Consider the following 22,979-nt stretch of genomic DNA (forward strand, 5'->3'; position numbering starts at 1 on the left):
TAGACATGGCCTCTCTCGGACTTCACAGAGCGGGACCGCCCCGGGCCCGAGAGCCGTCTCGTCTGGCTGGAGGGGCACGTCCATTCCCACAGTCAACATGGCAGCCGCGGCGGCTTCAGCGCCCGGCGGGCGGCGCCGAGGGGCGGGTCACGTGAGCGGCCCAGCTGGGCGGACCGCGCGCGCGCGCGCCCGCCCGCCCAGCCGGCCGCCGCTAGCTTGCTGGCTCGCTCGCTCGGCGGCGCTCTGAGGTGTGTGGGGCGGCGAGCCCCCCGGCCCGGCGAGGCGCGGTGCGGCGGGATGCGGCGGCGGCCGTGGCGGGGCCGCGGGCCGGGCGGGAGGGCTCGGTGATGAGCGTCGGCGGTCGCCGCCATGTCCAAGGTAACGGCGCCCGGGCCCGGGCCGCCGGGGGCGGCGGCGGCGGCGGCGGCGGCGGGCGGGAAGGAGAAGCGCTCCTTCAGCAAGCGGCTGTTCCGGAGCGGCCGCGCGGGCGGCGGCAGCGGCAGCGGCAGCGGCGGCGCGGCGGGGCCCGCGGGGCCCGGGCCGGCCGCGCCCGCCTCGCCCTCGTCGGCGCGCTCGGTGGGCAGCTTCATGAGCCGCGTCCTCAAGACGCTGTCCACGCTCTCGCACCTCAGCTCCGAGGGCGCCGCCCCGGACCGCGGCGGCCTCCGCAGCTGCTTCCCGCCCGGGCCGGCCGCCGCGCCCACGCCGCCGCCGTGCCCGCCGCCGCCCGCCGCGCCCGCGCCGCCCGCCAGCGCCGCCGAGCCGGTGCCCGGGGTGGCGGGGCTCCGGAACCACGGCAACACGTGCTTCATGAACGCCACGCTGCAGTGTCTCAGCAACACCGAGCTCTTCGCCGAGTACCTGGCGCTCGGCCAGTACCGGGCGGGGCGGCCCGAGCCCTCGCCTGACCCCGAGCAGCCTGTGGGCCGCGGCACGCAGGGCCAGGGCGAGGTCACCGAGCAGCTGGCGCACCTGGTGCGGGCCCTCTGGACCCTGGAGTACACCCCGCAGCACAGCCGCGACTTCAAGGTGAGCCCCGCCGGGCCGGGCCCCGCGCCCCGCGCCCCGCGCCCCGCGCCCCGCGCCGCTGGGGTCCCCAGGTCGTGCGTCGGCGCGGCGGGCGCTAACGAGCGCACGGGCCAAAGAGGTGTGGGCTCCGAGTCTAGGACCGTCCCCTCTCCCCTGAGAGGGGAGCACCCGTTCGTTCATTCATCCATCCATCCATCCATCCATCCATCCATCCATCCATCCATCCATCCATCGTGTGTTTGTGGAAGGGCTTACTACACGCCTGGCCCGCTGATGGGCCCTGGAGGGATATGGCGGAGGAGTAAGACCGGCTGCCTGCGTGGAACTTACATTCTTGGGTATGGGAGTGTTGAGCCTGGCTTCAGATCCTCGTCCTGCCACTTACAGGCAGTGTGACCTGGGGCAGCTTACTCAATCTCTCTCTGCCACTTTCCTCATCCGGTACCCACATCATAGGTGGTTGTGAGCGGCAGACAGGTGGATATGTTAGCTTGAACTCTAGGAGATTACCCATTTGTGACCGTTTTTGACTTTTTTATTTATTTATGAGAGACACACAGAGAGAGGCAGAGGCACAGGCAGAGGGAGAAGCAGGCTCCATGCAGGGAGCCCCACATGGGACTCGATCCCTGGTCTCCAGGATCAGGCCCTGGGCCGAAGGCAGGTGCTAAATCGCTGGGCCACCTGGGCTGCCCCAGGTTGGCACTTTTAAAGGGTTCAGCCTGGTAGGTAAATCGTTTCCATGGTGCATAGCACCATGTGCATTTGCCCCGTTTATTGTTTTTATTATTAAGATTTCAGTAAGGTAAAGAAGGTGATATCCGATAATGGTTGGAAGAGAGTAAAACTGGTGGGTGACCTGATTTGATGTGCTGGCAGCTACTTTGAATGAGGAGGGGGCAGGGGAAGGCTGACCTTTTGGAAGAGGGGACATTTGAACTGAGACTGGAGTAACCAGGGAGAGCCAGCCTTGAGGAGGTCAGGAGGAATCACTTCCCAGGTGTAAGAAAAGTGAAAGCCTAAGAGCCCAGTGAGCCTTAAAGCCCACTTGAGGAACATTGTAGCTCTGGGATCCACAGACTCTTTTCTTCGGAAAGGGCCATATAGTAAAAGGTCAGGTTGCATACTTGAGGCTGTTATGTAGGTAGTTAATATAATTTCCACACATTTTTCATTGATAAAAATATGAATATAAAACTTTGTAATACAGGTCTAATGAGAAGAATGAGATTCTTTTTTTTTTTTTTTTTTGGAAGGGATAACCTTTAGCTTAATTGGAGTTCAAAATTTAATGTTCCCTGTCATCAAATTGATTACCAATATTTATCTCTACAAACCGTTCTTAGCTCACAGGCCATACAAAAACAGGCAGTGGGTTAGAAATGGCCCTCGCGGGTCCTTGTCTGCTGGTGCTGTGGGAGGTGTAGTGAGCTCTCAGATGATCCTGGGCTGGGCTGCATTGTGTAGGGCTGTTTAGGCTGCACTAAGGAAATGGGCTCTTGTTCTGAGCAAAAAAGGGGAAGATGATTTGAGATTGTATGAGGGATACTTTGAAGTGGGACATGGATATGATGTTAAATAGAATGAAATCACACAGTGAGAAAGTTAATTCCTTCTCTGTTCTGTCTGTCCTGATTATGCCCAAGAAAAGGTCTCAGGTTGGTGATAGCCTGACTTAAACACCTCACACTCACTCCCCCAACCTTTCCTTTTTTAACTTTTCCTTAAAACAAACAAACAAAACAAACCAAACCCCCCCCCCCCCCCAAGCTTTAAGTTAAAAGGCCTCAGCAGTTGGGAGTAGCTAGGATTTAATAAGGTGGTGTTTTCATTGTGTTTGTTTTTCATTTGTCTTCTATTTGTGGCAAATGCCTTTCCATTGATGCTGTGAAGTTTCTTTCTAAAATTTAAGTAAAAAAAAATAAATAAATAAAAATAAAATTTAAGTAAAAATAAATGATTTTACTAAAATACAAAATGGTAATCTGAGGATTTAGCACTTTGTTGAGGACCCTCCTGGTTGAGGAACAATAATACTGTCAGAGCACACTCATCCTCTTTTTAATACATTTTATTTATATTTATTAATGTTCTGTTTTTCTCAAAAATAAAAAAAATGATTGCTGTTTGATCTTGGGAATTTAAATGAAAATATTTGACTGGGATAGGGACTGGAAAAAAATGAGATCCATGTCAGAGATCTCAAAATGAGAAAGTGGGAGAGAATGGCAACCAACCAGTTATTTTAGGTCTTTTTTTCTTCTCTTTTTCCCTCTTTGCTTCTAGTTGTAAGTAGCTACAGCAGTTGCAAACTTTTCAAGGTCATAGCCCAGTGTTTTAAGTTTGGTTTTCTACTCCTTCCAAAATGTAAAAATCAATTTCTGCAGCCTTTTTGTATGTGAACATTTCCATTGCATTGCATTTTAAGAGGTTGTCTTTTTTTTTTTTTTTGGATCCATTAAAAAGCTGTGAACAGAAATGGGTCAATAATTCTAGAAATGTGGAGGCTAATTTATAAGCATGCTTTGGCAAAGTTGAACAGATTCTTAGAGATCCTGTTTTTAAAATATATAATCTTCTGAATCTCTAGTAGATTCCACATTGCATTCACTCATTCGCTTCCCATTTATTGAGAGTTTACTCTATCAGATAGGAATGCATTTAGCACAAGAAAGAGGAAGCCCTAATGATGATGTCTTAAGCAGTAAAGATGTTGAATTGGCTCCCACAGTAAGCCTGGAGGTAGATGTACTAATGTGGTACAGTGGCTTGAAGGGCCCAACGGGGACTCAGATCATTTCTGTTTCCACTCTTGTCATTGGCTATTTTGTCCCTGTTACATTTTTGGCTTTTTATCCTTACTGTTTGTCAAGGCAGGAAGTCACTGGGAAAATAAAAGTCCTTCTAGAAGCAGCTCCCCAGCAGGCTTCTGCTACATTTCATTGACTTACAACCATGTCAGTTGGCCATCTCTGGCTGCCATGGAGGCTGGAAGGTGGATATTTAGGTTTTCTTGCCTTAATGGAGGAGGTGAGTAAGGAGGGATTTGCCTCAGAGGCAGCCTGCTAGAGTGTGAGGCACTTTTGATTTTGGGAAGACACTGTACGTGCCTGTGAAGAACTGAGTCTAGTGAGGCCTGGTACATTTCCCAAGACATCACTTCTTACTCTTTAATGTGCACATAATTCACGTGGGCATCTAGTTACAAAGCTGATGTGGATTTGGCAGAACTGGGGTGGGGTCTGAGATTCTGCATTTCTAGCAAGCTCCCAGGTGATGCTGTGATGTTGTAGGTTCAGGGAACAAGTAAAGTATCACAGAGCTGTGGTCTGCAGGATGAACAGAAATTAGGCAGAGAAGGGGTGGGGGTGGCATGAAAGGGCATGTGGTTTTGGGGGAACCATGAGACGTTTGGTGGCTGGTTACACCATGGAAAGCGATGGAGGTACAGAAAGTTTGGGAGAAGTGTGTTGTAAGTGGATTGTGAGTGGCTTTGCAGGCTGTGCTGGTTTGGACATTTTCCTCGGGAAGCTGAGAATCCAGGGCTGATTTTTAAGCAGTAGAATGATAGAATCAGATTATTTCTTTTTCTTCTAATTCTTCTTCTTCTTCTTCTTCTTCTTCTTCTTCTTCTTCTTTCTTCTTTCTTCTTTCTTCTTTCTTCTTTCTTCTTCTTTCTTTTGTTTTCTTTTTTTTCTTTTCTTTCTTTTCTTTTTTCTTCTTTCTTCTGCTTCTTTCTTCTTCTTCTTCCTTCTTCCTTCTTTCTTCTTTCTTCTTCTTTTCTTCTCCCCCCTCCCCCCCAGAATTAGGTAAGCCTGTTGGCACTGTGGAGGATTACTGCCCCCCCCCCCAAATTTGATTGGCGTTATTTTGAGCACAAAGGAAGTTGAGTGGAACACCAAGAAGGTAGATGCTAGGCATCCATGTTACCATGGCTCCTTACCTGCACATGTTGATGTTTGCTACAAATACTCTTTCCTTGAGCTCACATTCAGCCTCAGAATCCTGTTCTATTCTGAGCTCCAGGCAGCCACTACCAGTTGATTGGAGTTGGCAGAGAAGATAAAACCAATTTGCCATCTTGAGAGTTTGCCTTGAGGTCTCGAAAAAGCACTTAGTATGTCTTTGTGCTTTTATCGTCTTAAAATTTCCTTAAGTCACTAATGATTTTCTTTGTAAGTTTTCCAATCAAGAATTCTTTCTTGATTTCTAACCACATTGATTTATTTGAGCTTTAGGAGCTTGCCAGGTAAACGGATTTTTGGTTTTGGTGAGCTAGATGGTTGTTAAGGTAGGACTTTCATTTCCCAGAATGAAATTGATTGACTGGCCCAGTCTTGGTATACTTTAAGAAATTTCTGTCACTTTTCTCTCTCTTTCTCTCTCTCTCTTTTAAAGATTTTATTCATTTATTCATGAGAGACACAGAGAGAGAGAGAGAGAGACAGAGAGAGAGGGGCAGGGACTCAGGCAGAGGGAGAAGCAGGCTCCATGCAAGGAGCGTGATGTGGGACTTGATCCGGGACTCCAGGATCACGCCCTGGGCTGAAGGCAGGCACCAAACTGCTGAACCACCCAGGGATCCCCCCCCCCCCCCCCCCCCGTCACTTTTTTAAGCAGGTATTTTTCTCCTCGTAGAACAGGGTTCTCAGCCAGGGCTCTTTTGCTTTCCCCAAGCCCTTCATTCCTGGGTACATTTGGCCTCTCTGGAGACATACTTGGTTGACTGAACTGGGGTGAGGGTACTTTGGGCTCTGCTTCCCTCATTGAGGGGTTATCTAGCCCAAAATGTGGGTAAGGCTAAGATTGAGAAACATCTCATTGGAGGAATGTTTGGAGTCTCCTTTGGGTGTTTTTCTTACTAACTCAGCCTTTAGAAGGTTGCTTTGTTACTTTTTGTCCTCTTAGTGTGTTTGCCAGCAGCATTAGAAGAAAATTTGGACTTCATTGGCAGGATCCTTGGATCACTGTCTTAGTAAAACAATGGGAGAAAAGAATTCATTCTGAAACTCAAATACTCAATATGCTGTTTTAGAGGAAATGAGTTTATTGTCTAACCAATAGGATACTAGCAGGTTCCTATTGATGCTGATTTCTAGTGCTCTGCTCTTTTGCAGTCAGTAAAAAGATGAATGGTAATCTCTCAAGTAACAAAGATACATCTTATAGCAGCAGCGGTTTTCAAACTGTGCTCCCAAAGAACAACTAGAACAGAGTGATCTGATAAAAGAGCTATGAGGAATCCTTCCAAATTTGCAGTAAAACAAAAAATAATTGATGAATAGAAATTTGTCTTCTGGGATGTCTGGGTGGCTCAGCGGTTGAGTGTCTTCCTTAGGCTCAGGGTGTGATCCTGGGGTCCTGGGATTGAGTCCACATTCGGGCTCCCTGCATGGAGACTGCTCCCTCAGTGTATGTCTCTGCCTCTCTCTCTCTCTCTCTCTCTCTCTCTCTCTCTCTCTCTCTCCCTCTCTCCCCCCCCCCCGTCATGAATAAAATAAAATCTTAAAAAAAAAAAAAGAAATTTCTCTTCCATATTTTTTCCCCTTGAACTGTGGTACCTGGTGGTGCTTACTAGGTGAAAGTTCTCAAGTTACAAAGGGAATAAATGTATAAATGAGTAGTGGTAGACAAGCTAGCAGTCAAGGTTATACTGGCTACCTTTCACACCTTACTTTTTCATACTCCTGTTGGGGGCTCTGATTTTATGTTGCAGACCTATGGTCTAAGTTTTCCTTGTTTGTGAGAAGATGTTGAATATATTGATATTTCACGGTGGTTCCCAGGGAGTACTCAGATTTCAAGATGCTCCTTGAATTCACTTGAAAACTAAAAAAAAGTTGTAAAGGTCACCTTTAGCTTTGTGGCCCACTATAGAATAGACAGTATGTCTCTTCCTGGTCAGTTCCCGTGTCTGTCAAACGTTGTCACTTTTGTTTTAGTGAAGTTCCACATCTCTCCAGAGAAAGGAGATAACAGAGTCCTCACATTTTATTTTATTTTTAAAAAAGATTTTTTTATTTATTTATGAGACATAGAGAGAGAGAGAGAGGCAGAGACACAGGAGGAGGGAGAAGCAGGCTCCATGCCGGGAGCCGGACATGGGACTCGATCAGGACTCCGGGATTGTGCCCTGGGCCAAAGGCAGGCGCTAAACCGCTGAGCCACCCAGGGATCCCCAGAGACCTCACATTTTAGACTAAGAAGGAGATGTGGGGCAAATGTGACCTTAGCTTTTCTAGGTGAAGGAACTGAGGTTCACTTGCTGGCTAGAGACCGAGGGAGCAAAACCAGAGTTCTGACTTCACTCTTTGTCACCCCCTTATTGCTGAGGCACACACTGAGTCCTGTGCCTATGGTTGCCTTATCTTTGCAACTTTTGAAATGGCAGTTCTCAGCATAAAACGTAAAGAGGTGTGTGTGTGGGGGGGGCTGTCCTGAAACGTGTAGTGTTTTTTTCCTCTAAGACGTGGTGCTGAATCTTAGTGAACATAAGGTCAACTGAGCTAGCTTTATGTATATGCCATTGCTTCTCACGGTTAGGTGCTTTTGGAAGTCTGCCTTAAAAATAATCCTTTCAGACCACTTAAATACATATATAAACATGCATGCATCTTTTACACTGATGGGTTCATGCTCTGCATATAGTTCTGTAGGGAACTTGCTCTTCTCCGGGGGGGAGTAGCATGGCTTTCTTTGTTTTGTTTTGTTTTGTTTTGTTTTTCTGTTGTTTGTTTTTGTTGTTGATATATCCAAGCCCATTTCATTCTTCTTAACAGTTGTATAGAAGCCCAATGATGGACATTTAGGTTGTATAAAGTTTTTAATCATGATAGCCAGTCCTTCAACAAATATTGAGTCTCATTTCCTAAAGACTGAGTCTTAGCAGTGGCTCTGTTGAGTCAAAGGGAAGGTGCATTTAAAATGTGGCTACACCTTACCAGCTTGCCCAGCAAAGAGCTGTAGAGGACAGGATTGTCTGACTCATCCACAGTGCATGCTAGGGCCTACTTGCCCTGACATGTGCTTCCTCCTATCAGTGACTGCCCTTGTTCATCATTTTTTAAACTTAAAATTATTTTCTTTCACAGGGTCAGTTTTGTTTGTTTTGTCGGGGACTGTCCTGGCATATCAGGATGGTTAGCGGTATCCCTGTTCTCTACCCACTAGATGCTGGTAGTATCCCTTTCCTAACCCTGGTCATGACAATCAGAAATGTCTACAAACATTGCCTGATGTCTGCTGGGGAGCAAAACTGCCTCAGTTGAGAACCGCTGATTTGGAGAGAAGGGGAAATAAGTACAGATGAATGAGCTGAGAGGAGGCAGATTGTGGGTGGCCTTGAAAGTCTGTCACAACAGCTTAGCCTTGAGGCAGCAATCAGTAGTGTTTCAATATAGACTTCTTGAAAAAAAAAATAGGCTTCTTGAGCTGTGCAGACACTAATTTGATGAAAAAAATGTTTTTGAAAAGTTGATTTGATGGTAAGCACAAATGAATCAGATGGAGGAGAAAGTAAATGCAGGAAGAGGGCAATCATAGGTATAAATCGAGGAAAAGGAGGAGGAAAGAGTGAGTCCAAGGGACATTTTGGAGCACATCACGACGTTTTCAGGGAGAGTCCAAGGGATGGAATAGTAGACACTAAGGTTTCAGACCTGAGGGATGGAGAAAATAATGGGGATTATCTGATAGAAATAGAGCAGTTGGAGAGGGGAAGTGGATTGTGGAGCACAAGGGGCAGAAAAGATCATGCATTTAAATTGAAATGTGGAGTCAGGGGTCATGAGATATTTAAGAAAGAGTCTTGATAGAGGAACTATGGTGCAATCTACAACTAGCTGTGTAGAGTTAGATTCAGCTGCATGTTATGTGAACTATCTCACATAATTGTCTTTTTATCACTGGACAAGTTTAAGTAGAGTCTTGGGTGGTATTGTAAAGGGAGTCACATAACCTATAGTGGATTGGCGTGGATTCAGTTAATTTATTTCCTTTTCCTTGTCTTTTGTTCCTTTCCTCTGACCTTTGAGCATATATAAAATGTATATTTGAAGCAGAGTTGACAGTGTTTGGCAGCTTTATGGGTGTGTGAAGAATGAATAAGAAGGAGGAAATGAACATAACTTGCAGGTATTCAAACAGGGTGTCTTGGGATGGCACTGTTCAAGTCTGGAAGCACAGAATGGAAAACAATTCTGGAGGTGGGTGGGTAAGTTCAGTTTCAGATAGGTCATGTAGTATTTGAACATAAGTGTCTAGGAGAACAACTCCTCCTCCTCTTTTTAAAATTACATTTGTTGTATGTCTGTCATATATCAGGTACTGTGTAAAGTGAATCATTTGAGATTTTGGTAACCCATGTAGAAAGGAGCTGTTCTTGGAATTAGCTCTTAAGTCAAGATATAGATATAATAATAGAGATGTTTGTCCTAACTTACAGATGCTTATCCTGAATTAGTTGTTTTATGTCTCCCTTTGTGTGGCCTAAAGTTTTTTGTTTGACTCTGCCTCTTTTGTTTTGTTATTAGAGTGTGGTTTGATGGATTTTTCCTGTCCCCGTCTATGCACTTGTCACAATAAGGGGCTACTAAATAGGGCAGTGTTCACTGTTTGTGTAGTTCTCCACAGCTGTTTCCTATAGTAAAGACTCTGCAAAACAATGACCTCATGGTTTCCACAAAAATCCTTTTATATATAATAGTGGAAAAGAAATCATTGAAAGCTGAGTAATTTAAAGTTCTGTCCTGTGTAGCTTTTTCCCTCAAAAATATTCTTGTTTGCACTGCTAATTATTCGTTTGTTGGCTGTTCCTCAAATGACCTTTTATGTTTAACAAACAACATTTTTGCAGTTGAGCACATCAAGATATCTTGTCTTTCATCTGACTGTGGTCTTTCTCCATTTAGAAATCATTGTTTGATGCCATGGACTGTGGCAGTTCCTAGAGGAATTGGCCAGTCACTGAACATCTGTTGCTTCTTCCCTCCGGTTGTTGAGCTTGGATGGTAGCAAACAATGTGTCCGCAAACAAACAGTTCACGCATTAGAAGATTTCATGGGACTGGTCAGGAAATGCCTTTGTTGCTTCTATTGTAAGAAATCTTTGTAAGCGCATCACCAGCTCAGTAAATTCTTTAATTCTTGGTATTCTAATCAATCCTTCTTTCTTTCTTCCTTCTAAAGTTTGTTTGTTTATTTTTTAGTAATCTCTACACCCAACCTGGGGCTTGAACTCATGACCTTGAGATCAAGAGTCATGTGTTCTTCTAACTGACCAGCTGGGTGCCCCTGGTATTCTGATCTTTAAAAGCAAGGGAGAGCTATCTGATTCTCAGGAGATTTAAGAAACAATAATCATAATAATGAAAATACCATTTATTTGTGTGGAGCCAGATCATTTGCAGAGTCCATTTGATTCTTGAACAACACTGGTTTGAACTGTGCGGGTCTTCCTGTTTGCAGAATTGAAAAAAAAAATCATATATATGTATATATATATATATACATATATATATATGTGAATTTTTTGGAGATTTGTGGCAATTAAACTGGCAGATGAACTGCATAGCCTAGAAATAACAAAAAAATTAAGTGGAAGTTAATGTATGTCACAAATGCATGAAATTAGATCCTAGTTTATGTTAATATTTACTACCATAAAATATACACAAACCTATTACAAAAAGTTAAAATTTATCAAAACTTAAGCACACACAGACTGTACATGGCACATTTACAGTCAAATGTAAACAAGTGTAGGAAGCAGGATTAAATTATAACTGCATAAAATATTAAGTATTAAAATACTGTACTACTGTAATATTTTCATGACTCCCTCCTCTTGCTCTTGGCGGTGAGCTTGAGTGTTGCAAGCATCCACTTAAAATGCCAAGTGATGCTGATTATCTCTGTGTGAGCAGTTAGTCTGTCCAGTAAGTTGTATATTGCAATAAAAAGTGATCACTTGTGGTTCTATTAAGTTTTTGAGGAGTCCAAAGTTACACGGATTTTTGACTGTATGGAGGTCAGTGCCCCTAACTCCCACATTGTTCAAGGATCAACTGTACATTCATACAATTTTTTCATCAAATTTTCACTACAGCCCTGTGAAAGAGGGATTATTCCCTTTTTGAAATTAGGATATTGGGTTCAGTGATAGTAAGCAGAACCTTGCCTGGTTTTTATGAGAATTAAGAAAGAAGGTACAAATAAATAAGGGTTTAGTATTGAAACTTACACATAGTAATTATTCAATAAATAGCAAGTGGTGTTAATGAAGGCAGTCATTCTAAGACTGTGGCCTTCAAGTACCCTTCCTCATTTCTAAATTCTGTCTCTTCCACTGGACAGTTTTTATTGTTGCCAAATTAATTTTAAAGTTTACCCGTAATTACATTATTTCTTCTCAAAAATTGCTTTTACTTCTTTTATATTCAAAACACAGTATACATTTCTTAACTCGGCCTTTAAGCTTTTCCAGAAAATGAAATAAAAAGCATACATAAAACCAGCCCCATTGAAAAAATTTAGACTCTATAGACATAAAACTTCTGTTAGTTTGCTCTAAGTGTTTCTAAATAAATGCCTGCTTTCAATTTCTGTACTTACCTAGTCATATACTGGTGACAAAAAGTTCATAGATGGATGGGCACCTGTCCGTGGGTCACAGTTTGAAGAGTTATTGCCATAGAGCTTCCCAAAGTCTGATTTTGCCTGTTATATTCCTGTAGTTTCAATTAAAATGTTCTTAATAAGATTAAGGCTTTTTTTTAAAAAAATCCCTCCCCCTTTCTTTTTTTGGTGGTGTTATAAACTTTGATCAGGAAGCTTATAATGTCTGGTTCTATGTCTTACTATGGTAGTAGACATTGATGATTATTCCTTGATCCATTAGTTCATTAAGGGTCGAAAATGGTGATATTATAACTTTGACATTCTTATTAGAACACTTCTGTAGAGACTCTTGCCCTCATCAATTTATGTACTGCAAAGTAAATTTAGAGAAGAAAGGCAAAATAAATGCTTGAAGTTTCTTTCTCCCTAATTTTTCGTTTTAAAAGTAATTTTTTAAAAAGATTTATTAATTAATGAGAAAGACACACACAGAGAGAGAGAGGCAGAGAGAGAAGCAGGCTCCCTGCAGAGAGCCTGATGTGGGACAGGATCCCAGGACTCCAGGATCACACCCTGAGCCTAAGGCAGATGCTTAACTGCTGAGCTACCCAGGTATCTGTAATTTATTAATATCCAAATATGGTCAGTGAGTTTTTTGTTTGCAACCGTACGAACTCATAGATTTAAATGTGTATCTGATGTGGCTCAATTACAGTTATTAACCTTATTGATGCTCAAATTGTGCCATTTTTGGCCAGTAGAAGTGAGCTCCTAAATCTTTTTGACATGGTACTAGTAGTCTGTGATGTCAGACCAAATCCAGGGAAGATTTTCCAGGCTCATCTTGCACATTTTCTGCCCTAGATCTGGGATCAGTCATTTCTTTAAGGAGCCCTGGTTGTCTTTTATTGGCAAATGGCACTGAGAAGTCACAGTCTGGGCACTAGGGGTGCATGTGGTGTCTATGTCTTCTTTATTTTCTTTTTTTTTCTTTTTTAAGATTTTATTTACTTGTTCATGAGAGACACACAGAGAGAGGCAGAGACATAGGCAGAGGGAGAAGCAGGCTCCAATGCAGGGAGTCTGTTGTGGGACTCGATCCCAGGACTCCAGGATCACGCCCTGAGCTGAAGGCAGGTGCTTTAGCCGCCAAGACACCCAGGGATCCCTATGTCTTCTAAGTAGACAGAGCTAGGAAGTATGTAACTTCTTTTAAAGACATACTAAATCAAGAATTCATATTGATAATTCCCAATCAGGATTTGAGGGTTTTTATTTAACTCCTTGATCTTGCATCTGTTTCTCCTTTCTCCTATGCTGAACCCTGTTCCTAGCATCGGTGTAAATTCTCATTTGCATTATCCCACAATGCACTTATAAGTCTCGGGATAATAATCTCAATACTTCCACCATCTATGAGAATTTGAAAAATATCTGATGGGATCCCTGGGTGGCGCAGCGGTTTGGCGCCTGCCTTTGGCCCAGGGCGCGATCCTGGAGACCCGGGATCGAATCCCACGTCGGGCTCCCGGTGCATGAAGCCTGCTTCTCCCTCTGCCTATGTCTCTGCCTCTCTCTCTCTCTCTCTCTCCCTCTGTGTGTGACTATCATAAATAAATAAAAATTAAAAAAAAAAAAGAAAAATATCTGATTTATTTTCATGGTCCCCTTCCCTCCCCCCTCAATAGGACATGGCTTACTAAGCCTATAGAGTCAAATTACTATGTCTTAAAATTACTTGGAATAGTTCTCAGTGTGACTTTGTCACCAACTGGATTCTTATTAAATTCATTTGTTTCTTTTTGCTTTTGATTTTGAGCATTGCTTTTTAAAATTTAATTTTGTTGTATAATTATGTATAAAATACATGGCCTGAAGTCAAGTGTCCAACATAAGATCTATTCAAAGAAGTCTAGTTTGTCTTTGATCCTGACACCCTGGTCTCTTTCTCCCTAAATTTTATGATTTATTCTTTCATTGTTTAATATAAAAACTAATTTTCTCTTGCTTTGTGTGTGTGCATATATATGTGTGTGTATTGTGTATGTAATCATTAATTTTCTCTAGCTTTTGTGTGTGTATATATGTGTGTGTGTATTCATATTTTCTCTTATTTAGATAAATGGTAGCACGGTGTATGGAATTTTCTCCATCTTGTTTTTTTCCCGTAGCTAACATATGGGTGCTTACCATATGCCCTGCACAGTGGATTATTTTATTTCTTATAACAGTGTAAAGTAGATACATAAATTATTTTCTGTCTTAACAGATGAAGAAACAGGCATTTCTACAGACTTTTAATTCTGTGACTCTCCCCTCTGCCTGTGTCTCTGCCTCTCTCTCTCTCTCTCTGTGACTATCATAAATAAATAAAAATTTTAAAAAAAAAGATTAAAAAAAAATTTGGGATCCCTGGGTGGCGCAGCGGTTTGGCGCCTGCCTTTGGCCAAGGGCGCGATCCTGGAGACCCGGGATCAAATCCCACGTCGGGCTCCCGGTGCGTGGAGCCTGCTTCTCCCTCTGCCTGTGTCTCTGCCTCTCTCTCTCTCTCTCTGTGACTATCATAAATAAATAAAAATTTAAAAAAAAGATTAATTCTGTGACTCTCTAAGTTTCCCATAACAATTGGTCCTGTCCTTTGTATGCAGGTTTATGAGTGAATGAATGGGCCAAGAACTTATGTATATGCTGTACTTTGAACAATGAGGAAGGCAGAGAAAGGCTTGTGTTTATTTATTTTAAAGATTTTATTTATTCATAAGAGACACACAGAGAGAGAGGCAGAGACATAGGCAGAGGGAAAAGCAGGCTTCATGCGGGAAGCCCGGTGTTGGGACTCGATCCAGGGACCCCCGGGATTAAGCTCTGAGCCAAAGGCAGACGCTTAACCGCTGAACCACCCAGGTGTCCCATCAACCGCTGAACCACCCAGGTGTCCCGAAAGGCTTGTGTTTAAACTAGGGAAGGAGACAAGCCTGTTATTTGAGATCCAGAGCTCTCTATAGGTGGAGAAGAATAGTAGAACTTTTCTAACCAGAGGTGCTCCCAGTAATTATAAAGATACATTAACTTGGAATGTACTTTAATCTTACCCTAAAATAAGAGTCCCTTTTTATCTTTTTATTTAAAAAAATATTTTTTAATTTATTTATTTGACAAAGAGCACAAGCACGGGGAGTGGCAGGCAGAGGGAGAGGGAGAAGCAGGCTCCTCAACGAGCAGAAAGAGCCCAAAGCGGGGCTCTGGGTTCTATCCCAGGACCCTGGGATCATGACCCAAGCCAAAGGCAGACACGTAACCCACTGAGCCACCCATGCACCCCAGGAGAACCTTTTTAATAGCGTAGTGACAACTTGGCAAATCTCCATGAAAGTTAGAATAAACTAGAGATGCTAAAGAAAAGACATACTCCTTTAAAAGCAGTAGCTCATGGGAAATAGCTACTAGTTAATGATATCAGAATTTTAATAGTGACAGGAAGGAAGGAAAGAGGAGAGTAACTTCATTTCCCTGCAGGTGGGTGAGAGGAGAGGAGCGTTGGCAGCTTGTTACCTATCCAGCGGGAGGAAGGGTTGGTTAGGTTGGAGACCTGCTGGTTGTTACCTTTGAGGCTCTGTTGTGATGCCAGGCAGCTGAGTAGGCTGTTATAACTGCCCACACCTGCTTCCTGATGATACCTGATTATGTCTCAGGCTTCAGGCTGTCGGTCAGCATTAGAGGATCGTGCCAGAAGGACGGTGAGGGCAACGTGGTGCAGGTCTGCTCCTTACTTTTGGAAATATGAACCCATGAGTTTTGGGTTAGGTGAGCTGGTCACTGAGCCTCAGTTTCCTTATTTTCCTTTTTATTGCCGTATGATACCAGCTTCCCAGGTTGCAAGGTTTGACAACTATTGATTCTTTACACCTGAGTGATGGGAACATTTTAGGAGGAAAAACCAACCAGCCATCTCATACATCCACCACCCCAGCCTATAAGAGCAAGCCTGGGACAAAGGAAAGGGACCTTGGTAGGAAGAAAACATGGAGGATCTCATAAAAGTCCACTGTAGTTAAGTGTTAAAGAGAAATGTGTTCTACATCAGAATGTTCTCTGATGTTCATCAGAATGTTCTCTGGCCTTGCAAGTCTAATTGTTTTGTAGCTTACCTTTGATGCATGTGTGCTCTAGGCTTTGACTCCTTGAATTATAGGTTATTTTTGAAGGGGTGGTATTTAAATCTCCAGTGTTACAGAGTTACCCGGCTCTACTGAGGTATCTGTCCCTAGAGGGTACTTTGGGGGATGGTGTATTCTGTGCCATTGTGTTGTCATTTTATGATCTTTTTGAATGACATAATATTAACCCGTTCATCTGGCCCTTTGGGGGAATAAGTCTTTTGTGTAAGTTATTTTCTACATAATTACTTGTTTGAACATCAGGTCTTTAAATTTTAACCTTATTATTTGATAGATGACTTGATAGAGTATTTTACATACTTACTTAGAGAATTACCTAGTAAGTAATTACGTACTTACCTAGAGAGAGAATTCTGGACATCCTTTACTCTGTCCTTGGTGATTTTTAGAGTATTAGGAGCATCATCTCTTGTGTTCCTCCGTACAATGGAGGTTTCTTTGGGGCTAGTGGAGCTGTAAGTCCTGTGGGATGTTAGGAATGGTTTTGGATTGCTGTATTGTTTGAATTCTTAATTCTGCTTTTTTGTAATTCTCTCTCTCTCACTTCCTACCATCTTCCTTCATGGTCCTTAATTTCTTTTGCTTTATTGTGTTTTACTTTATCCTGGGAATCTATACTTCCTGCTTCTTCATTCCCATCTTTTGCAATTTTTAATCTGCTTCTAGTTAAGTAACCCGGTACGTACAGTCAGCTCTAAATAAGACTAAATAAACTGAGGTAGGGCCTGAGAGTCTGGCTAAAATAAGAAACTTTAGTGTTTTTCCTTTTTTGAAGTCAACTAATTTTTTAAACTTTTTTTTTTTTTAAGACTTTATTTATTTGAGAGAAGGAGAGAGAGAGAGTGTATGAGAATACGAGCAGGGGCAGGGGCACAAGGAGACTCCCCGCTGATGCAGGGCTCAATCTCAGGACCCTGAGATCATGACCTGAGCCAAAGGCAGACCCTCAACCAACTGAGCTCCCTAGGCACCACTAATTTTTTTTTAACTTTTTAATGAAATACGGCATATATATAGAAAAATGCATACATCAGTAGTGTACAGCTTGATGAATTATCTTAAAGGGATAATAATCCACAAGAATTGGAACTTTACCAGCACTCTAGAAACTACTTTGATAGCTCCCTACCAAGCTCCACCCTCTCCCTCCTCCCCAAAGGAACCATTCTTCTGGCCTTTAACACCTCTAACAGGCTTTGCCTGTTCTTGAGTTTTATTATGAGTGAAATAATAAAGTATGTATTCTTTTTAAAAACACCTTTATTGGGGCGCTTGGCTGACTCATTTAGTAGAGCATGTGACTCTTGATCTCGGTATCAAGAGTTTGAGCCCCATGTTGAGCATGGATCCTACTTAAAATTAAAAAAACAACAACCCAGCTTTATTGAGATAAAACTTACATATCATATAATCACCCATTTAAAGCATACAACTCAGTGGTTTTTAGTATATTCACAGAATTGTGCATCTATAACCATAATCAACTTTAAAACATTTTTATTATCCCCCAAAGAAACCCCATTCCTAATTTCAGTCACTCCTCATTTCCCCCCAACCTCCCAGCCCTGGGTGTCTACTAATCTACTTTCTGTTCTATAGATTTGCCTCTCATATAAATGGAGTTCTGCAACGTGGTTTTTTGCACCTGGCTTCTTTTCACTTAGCGTGTGTTTTCAAGGTTCATCATTATACTTGATTCCTTTTTATGATTGAAAAATACTCCATTACATAAATATACCACAGTTTGTTTATCCATTCACCCATTAATGAATATTTGGTTTGTTTCTACTTTTTGGCTCTTATGAATAATGTTGCTGTGAACATTCATGCACACATTTTTGTGTGGACATATGTTTTCGTTTCTTTTGGGTGTGTGCTTAGGAGTGGAATTGCTGGGTCATAGTGTGACTCTGTGTTTAACTTTTTGAGCAATTGCCCAACTGTTTTTGCACAGTGGCTGCACCATTTTATATTCCCTTTAGCAGTGCTTGAGAGTTCCAGTTTTTCCACATCCTCACCAACACTTGTTTATTTTCTGTCTTTAATTTAAAGCCATCCTAGCGGGTGTGAAGTGGTATCTCATTTTTTTTTTTCTTTAAGTGACATCATTCTTTTATGGAAATTACACCTGACATGGGCCTTGAAATCACAACCCTTGAGATTAAGAGTTGCATGCATCACTGACTGAGCCAGTTATGCGCTCCTTGTTGGGGTTTTGATTTACATTAAGTATATATTCTTTTGTGTTTGATTTCTTTTGCTAAAGTTCATTATGAGATAAAATCTATTTTGATAAGAATATTATCTAAGTTATTGTGGAAGACTTAGAAAATATGTAAAAATAGAGGAAAATTGAAAATGTATAGAAATTATTGGGTTATTACTTTCTTGTTTTTTTCTCCGTTCTGGGTGTGTTTTAATATAACTGGTATCAAACTGTATATACAGTTTTGCATTATGTGATTTTCATTTCATATTGTATTATTAATTTTTGTCACAAAAACTCTTCAGATCGTTGTATGAAGATACGTGATAACCTATTTAGGATGGGTTGTGATGAGTATTTTTTATATATATCTTTAGCTTTTTCTTTTTATAAGCATAAAATTATTGTTATTCATAACATATATGAGTTCTTAAAATCAGTAAGAAAACTATAGTTACTTTTGATTATTTCTTTAGGATATATAGAATTGAAATTCCTGGGTCAGTAGCTATCTGTTTTGAAGGTCCTTAACCTTATTTTATAGGATTGGATACATTAGCAGTATGTAAGAATGTCTTTTGTACCCTGCTGCTGCAGAATAGAAGTCTTTATGTCCATAAATGGAAAATAGCATTTTATTTTAATTTGCATGTCTTTGATTACTAGTGTGGTAGGATAGCTTCATCTATTCTTTAAAGTGGAAGCATACCTATATGATAGTAACAGTTTGACAACTTAGGGAGTTACCATGTATTAATTTCACAGATTCTCTTTGTTCTTTGTATTCACACATTCTTCCATTTAGCTTTCACCTTCTACAGGAGATGACCAAGGCCTGAACCAACTAGAATTGGTCAGGCCAGACCAGGCTGAGGCAGAAAGGTTCTAAGTTGTACTTTGCTAGGAAAAGCCTGGAACCAGGACGAGCACCTTGTGTGGGTTTTTATGCAATCTGATTTTCATGTGAGGGTTGAAAGAACTGGAAGAGGCCAGGATTGATTTGGAGGCTATACCTGTGTGTGGCTCAGGAGTCAGCCCAACTTGACTGTCAGGCACACAGTGTTGGGTGTGGAGAAGTAATATGGCAGGCCGTGACTTGAAAGATCTTTAGCCAGCTAAGATTTATTGGGCTTATGGCACTCCAGGTTTATGCCAATATGAACTCATAATTTGTAGTGAAACTTCCTGGATCTGCTTATGAATGATGCCTCTTGGTTACTACTAGTTGATGTTTCAGTTATCAAGATGCAGTAACAGTAATGCTTCAAAGCAAGATTATTTCCAGAATATTTTGGATCCCTTTATAAAATTGGCTGTTTGTCAAAAACGTTTTAGATCTGTTTACCATCAATATATTCAGAATCAAGAAGATGCATACTTTGTCTCTTTGTGTATAATCACACACAGATTACAGATTTGGGTTTGGGATAGTTGAAAGACTTGACCTTATGCATCCCCCACTGATTGTCTTTCTCACCCTATTCCACCTCCAAGGGTGTATATAGGTCACTTCACTTCCATCCCAAAGAGCAGTGCCACTCAACCAAGAACTTTGGCCCCTGTTCCAGTGAGTAGTGCCACATGCTGAGTTTATAAACCAATCCTGTGTTCTTTCTCTGCTTCTGTTTGATCAGGAAGCTGACTCTGGGTTCTCTTTTTTCTCTTCCTAAGACTAAGCCTTTATGTCTGACTTGGCAAGCCAGGGTGGCTTAAAAAGGCCCCTGGTGAGGGGCACTTGGGCTCGGTGGGTTAAGCAGCTGCTGCCTTCAGCTCAGGTCATGATCTCAGGGTCCTGGGTTCAAGACCAGGACAGGCTCCCTGCTCAGCAGGGAGTCTGCTTCTCCCTCTGCCCTTTGCCCTGCTCCTGTTCTCTCTCTCTCTCTTTAAAATAAATAAATGAAATCTTTTTTTTTTTTTTAAAGTCCCTTGGTGGGTGTCTGTAGACATAAATTGTTTTTTTCTCTCTTTCTCCCGTTTTTCTTTGATGCTAGCCACTGTCCCTTTTTTTTCTCCAGTGATAAGATCCAAATTTTTGTATATATTTGGGCTTAGCATTACTATAGGCATAAAACTTTGGTTTGAGTTCCTTAGGTCTGTCTAGCAGAGAAAAAAGACCTTCTCGGCGTAGTGCAGTCCAACTCACTGGTATTTGGGGCCAAAGCCTCAACTACAAATAAGGTACATTTCTTTGTTTTGCCAGCCATCTTTCGTGCAGAAGATTTGGGTTCCCTAGCCAGTATACCAGGGTGTGCTGTCATAAGATCTCCTTAAGTGGCACCTATTCATTGTTACCAACAAATTCACTTTAGAAAATGTGGGAAATATGGAAATGTATAAAGAAAGAAAGGGATAAATCAGCTAAAACTTTCCACTCAGGCAATGACTGTTAATGTTTTGGTGTATATTTTAGAAGGCTAAAAGACAAAAAAATCTTTAAAAATGTATTTTAGAAATTTGAAATTATGTTCACATGTAGTTTTGCATCTTCTTTCCAAAGCTTAATGTATTATGTATTAATTTTACATGTTTCCTAAAATGTAAGCATTTGCAAAGTTCCATGGTAGGAATGTACAATAATTTCTTAGATATTTCAATGACTTTTGGCTTTTCTGTTTTGACTTTTATAAAAATTTAAAGATCTATATTAGATAAATAATTCATGAATCAAGCAGCATCCCACTTAGCAAGTAGAGAGGGCTCCAAGATTTCTTGTTTTGATTTTTAACTGTTAAAGATGATTACATTCCCATAAGATAGCCTTTTAGCTAAACCAGGACTGGACATTTGCTTTTTGGACTGTGTTGTTAGTCAAAAATTCCTCCTTCCTCCTTTAAAAAAAAAGCTTTTAAAAATGCTTTTATTTTATTGTAGTTAGGAAGAATCTTAGACTGTATTGGATAAAGACAGAAAGACCGAAAAGAAGATATTCTTGACTTACTTAAGTTAGTTGATTAGATACATAAACACTTTTGATGACCTGAGTTGACTGAGTTGACTTTAACCTTGGAGTCACCTAGGCTTGACCACATAGAGTATGCTGGGAAGGATGGACAGGATCAGAATTCAGTGCCACCAGCAGAGCAGCTTGAGCATTGTAAGTAAGGTAAAGAACACCTTCCTTTACATTTGCTATGGGAGACAGATGTAGTTCTTCAGAGCCAGATTGTTGTCTCTGTTGTTGGCTTTCTCCAGCATCGTGGGACACTCAGGCAGACATAGTTCTCCTTCACATACTGCAACTTGATCTTCTGACATAGTCCAAATTCCTTCTTACTCCTCAAATAATAACATCTCAGATAAACTCCATTTTTTGTTTCTGGGCCATATTTCAGTCATAGGAAAAATGCAAATTACGACAAAACAAACAGTGATTAACAAGGATTTATTAAAAGCAAATAAGCTCCCAGAAGCCACAGGCTTGGTACAGCTGTAGTTCAGTCTCTAACATATGTTTTATGTCCATATTAAGAAATGACATTCAGAATGATCAAGCCCTGTATGATTCTGAGTCATGTAAGGAAAAAAAAAATCATTTATTGAAGGATTATGAACAAAAATGTTTTAAGGCTGTTTTAATCAGAGGAGTTTGAAGAATAGTGGTAACTTTGGGCAAGTTTTTCACTTTTCTGATCCCAAGTTTCTTTGTCTATAAATAATGATAACAGTATTTTAACAACATAGGGAATTTCTGAGGGTTAATTTTATAGGAAATAATACCTATAAACAATTGGTATAATGCCTGATACAGTATAAGCACTCAATAATTAATTGTTATTGTTTGTTTCAAGTATTGAATTTGCTAGGTGTTGGGAAAATAATATTAAATAAGACATTCCAGATCATTGTCTAATGGTGGAGGCAGATATGAGGTTATGTGTTTTGGTCATATGAATAAAATACAGTGTAATAAATGGTATAATACAGTTATGACAGAAGAGCCTCCCATAAGTTTTAGTACTTTTGGAAGTGAAACTTTAGAACTTTTCCACTGCGGCCGTGCTCTTTCTGTCTTGGCTTCACATGAGAAATAGAATTTTCTTTCTTTTTTTTTTAAACCACACTTGAAAAAGGTTAACAATGATCAGGTCACACTGTAAATAATTAAATCAGCATCTCTGAGTTGCTCCCAGTTTTTTTTTTTTTTAATTTCCCTAGATGATTCTAATGTACAGCCAAGTGTTAAAGCCAGTGCTTTAGATATTTTTTCTTTTTCTTTGATATTTTCCAGGATTATATAGGATAATTCATTTCTTTTTTTTCTTGATTTTTGAAACTTGAATAATAGAAGCTGTGTAGAATTTTAGAGTTTATAAAATGCTTTTATAAAACTGTTTGTTGTGAAAATCATTTTATATAGTTTGTAAAATAAATCTCATTAAAATTTCACAGCAATTCTTTTAGAAAAGTATTCTCAAAACACATATGAGGTAAAAAAGTGGAGGAAAGAGGATTTGAACCCAGGTATTCGGAATCCAATTTTTCTGTTTCTATTGCATTTCTAGTGGAGACTTCCAACCACTGTTTGTGTATGGCGGGGGGCGGGGGGGTCTTCTCTTGCTGCTTTATTTTCTACCTGTATAGCTTTATGATCTGTTGTGAAATCTTTGCTCATTGTTCATGTGGCTGAACCGCTTGGGGTATGCGGTATTTTTTTTTTTTTGTATTTCTTCCTTTTTTTGTATTTTTTTTTTTTGTATTTCTTTTTTTGTATTTCTTCCTTTCATCCCAGCTCTATTTCCAGCTTAGTTGTAATTTTTGAAATAGCAGTAACTATTTCTCAACACTCATAGCTTTCTCTTTTAGACAAGATGTATAAACTTTTCCTAGTTTATATTGCAGCAATGAATCCCTGTTGCCAAGTCTTTGTGGTACATGCAAGTGTGTTTAATAGCCAAATCTACTCTTCTAACAATGCAAATATCCCTTGCTACCCAAATGTGTTTAGTTTG

The 22,979-nt window shown here is 41.2% G+C and overlaps 1 protein-coding gene and 1 long non-coding RNA gene across 6 annotated transcripts in view; one reads left to right on the plus strand and one right to left on the minus strand.

Moving 5' to 3' along the window:
- The first annotated feature begins 369 nt into the window (after positions 1-369).
- USP31 (ubiquitin specific peptidase 31) overlaps positions 370-22,979 on the plus strand; it is a 71,116-nt gene continuing 48,506 nt past the window's right edge. For 2 of the 3 annotated variants that reach the window (XM_038540048.1, XM_038540047.1), the window contains exon 1: positions 15,988-16,028. Coding sequence is in view for 1 of the 3 variants with exons in the window: in XM_038540046.1 (XP_038395974.1) it covers positions 370-1,029 (660 nt within the window). In the remaining 2 variants the exon portion in view is untranslated. Of the gene's footprint in view, positions 1,030-15,987; positions 16,029-22,979 lie in introns of those variants that run through there. The other variant, XM_038540046.1, reaches the window with a different exon arrangement.
- On the minus strand, positions 10,390-15,935 carry LOC102152938. Of its 3 annotated transcripts, none has more exons than XR_005360805.1 (4): positions 15,795-15,935; positions 15,250-15,552; positions 11,641-11,756; positions 10,390-10,601 (listed from the first exon to the last, which is right to left on the minus strand). It is a non-coding gene; the product is annotated as an uncharacterized LOC102152938 (long non-coding RNA). The 3 variants fall into 3 exon arrangements; XR_005360806.1 differs by lacking the exon at positions 15,795-15,935 and adding an exon at positions 11,887-12,016 and having other exon boundaries at positions 15,250-15,704; XR_005360804.1 differs by lacking the exon at positions 15,795-15,935 and having other exon boundaries at positions 15,250-15,690.

This window comes from Canis lupus, chromosome 6, assembly GCF_011100685.1.
Source record: "Canis lupus familiaris isolate Mischka breed German Shepherd chromosome 6, alternate assembly UU_Cfam_GSD_1.0, whole genome shotgun sequence".
In the NCBI taxonomy this organism is placed as follows: domain Eukaryota; kingdom Metazoa; phylum Chordata; class Mammalia; order Carnivora; family Canidae; genus Canis; species Canis lupus.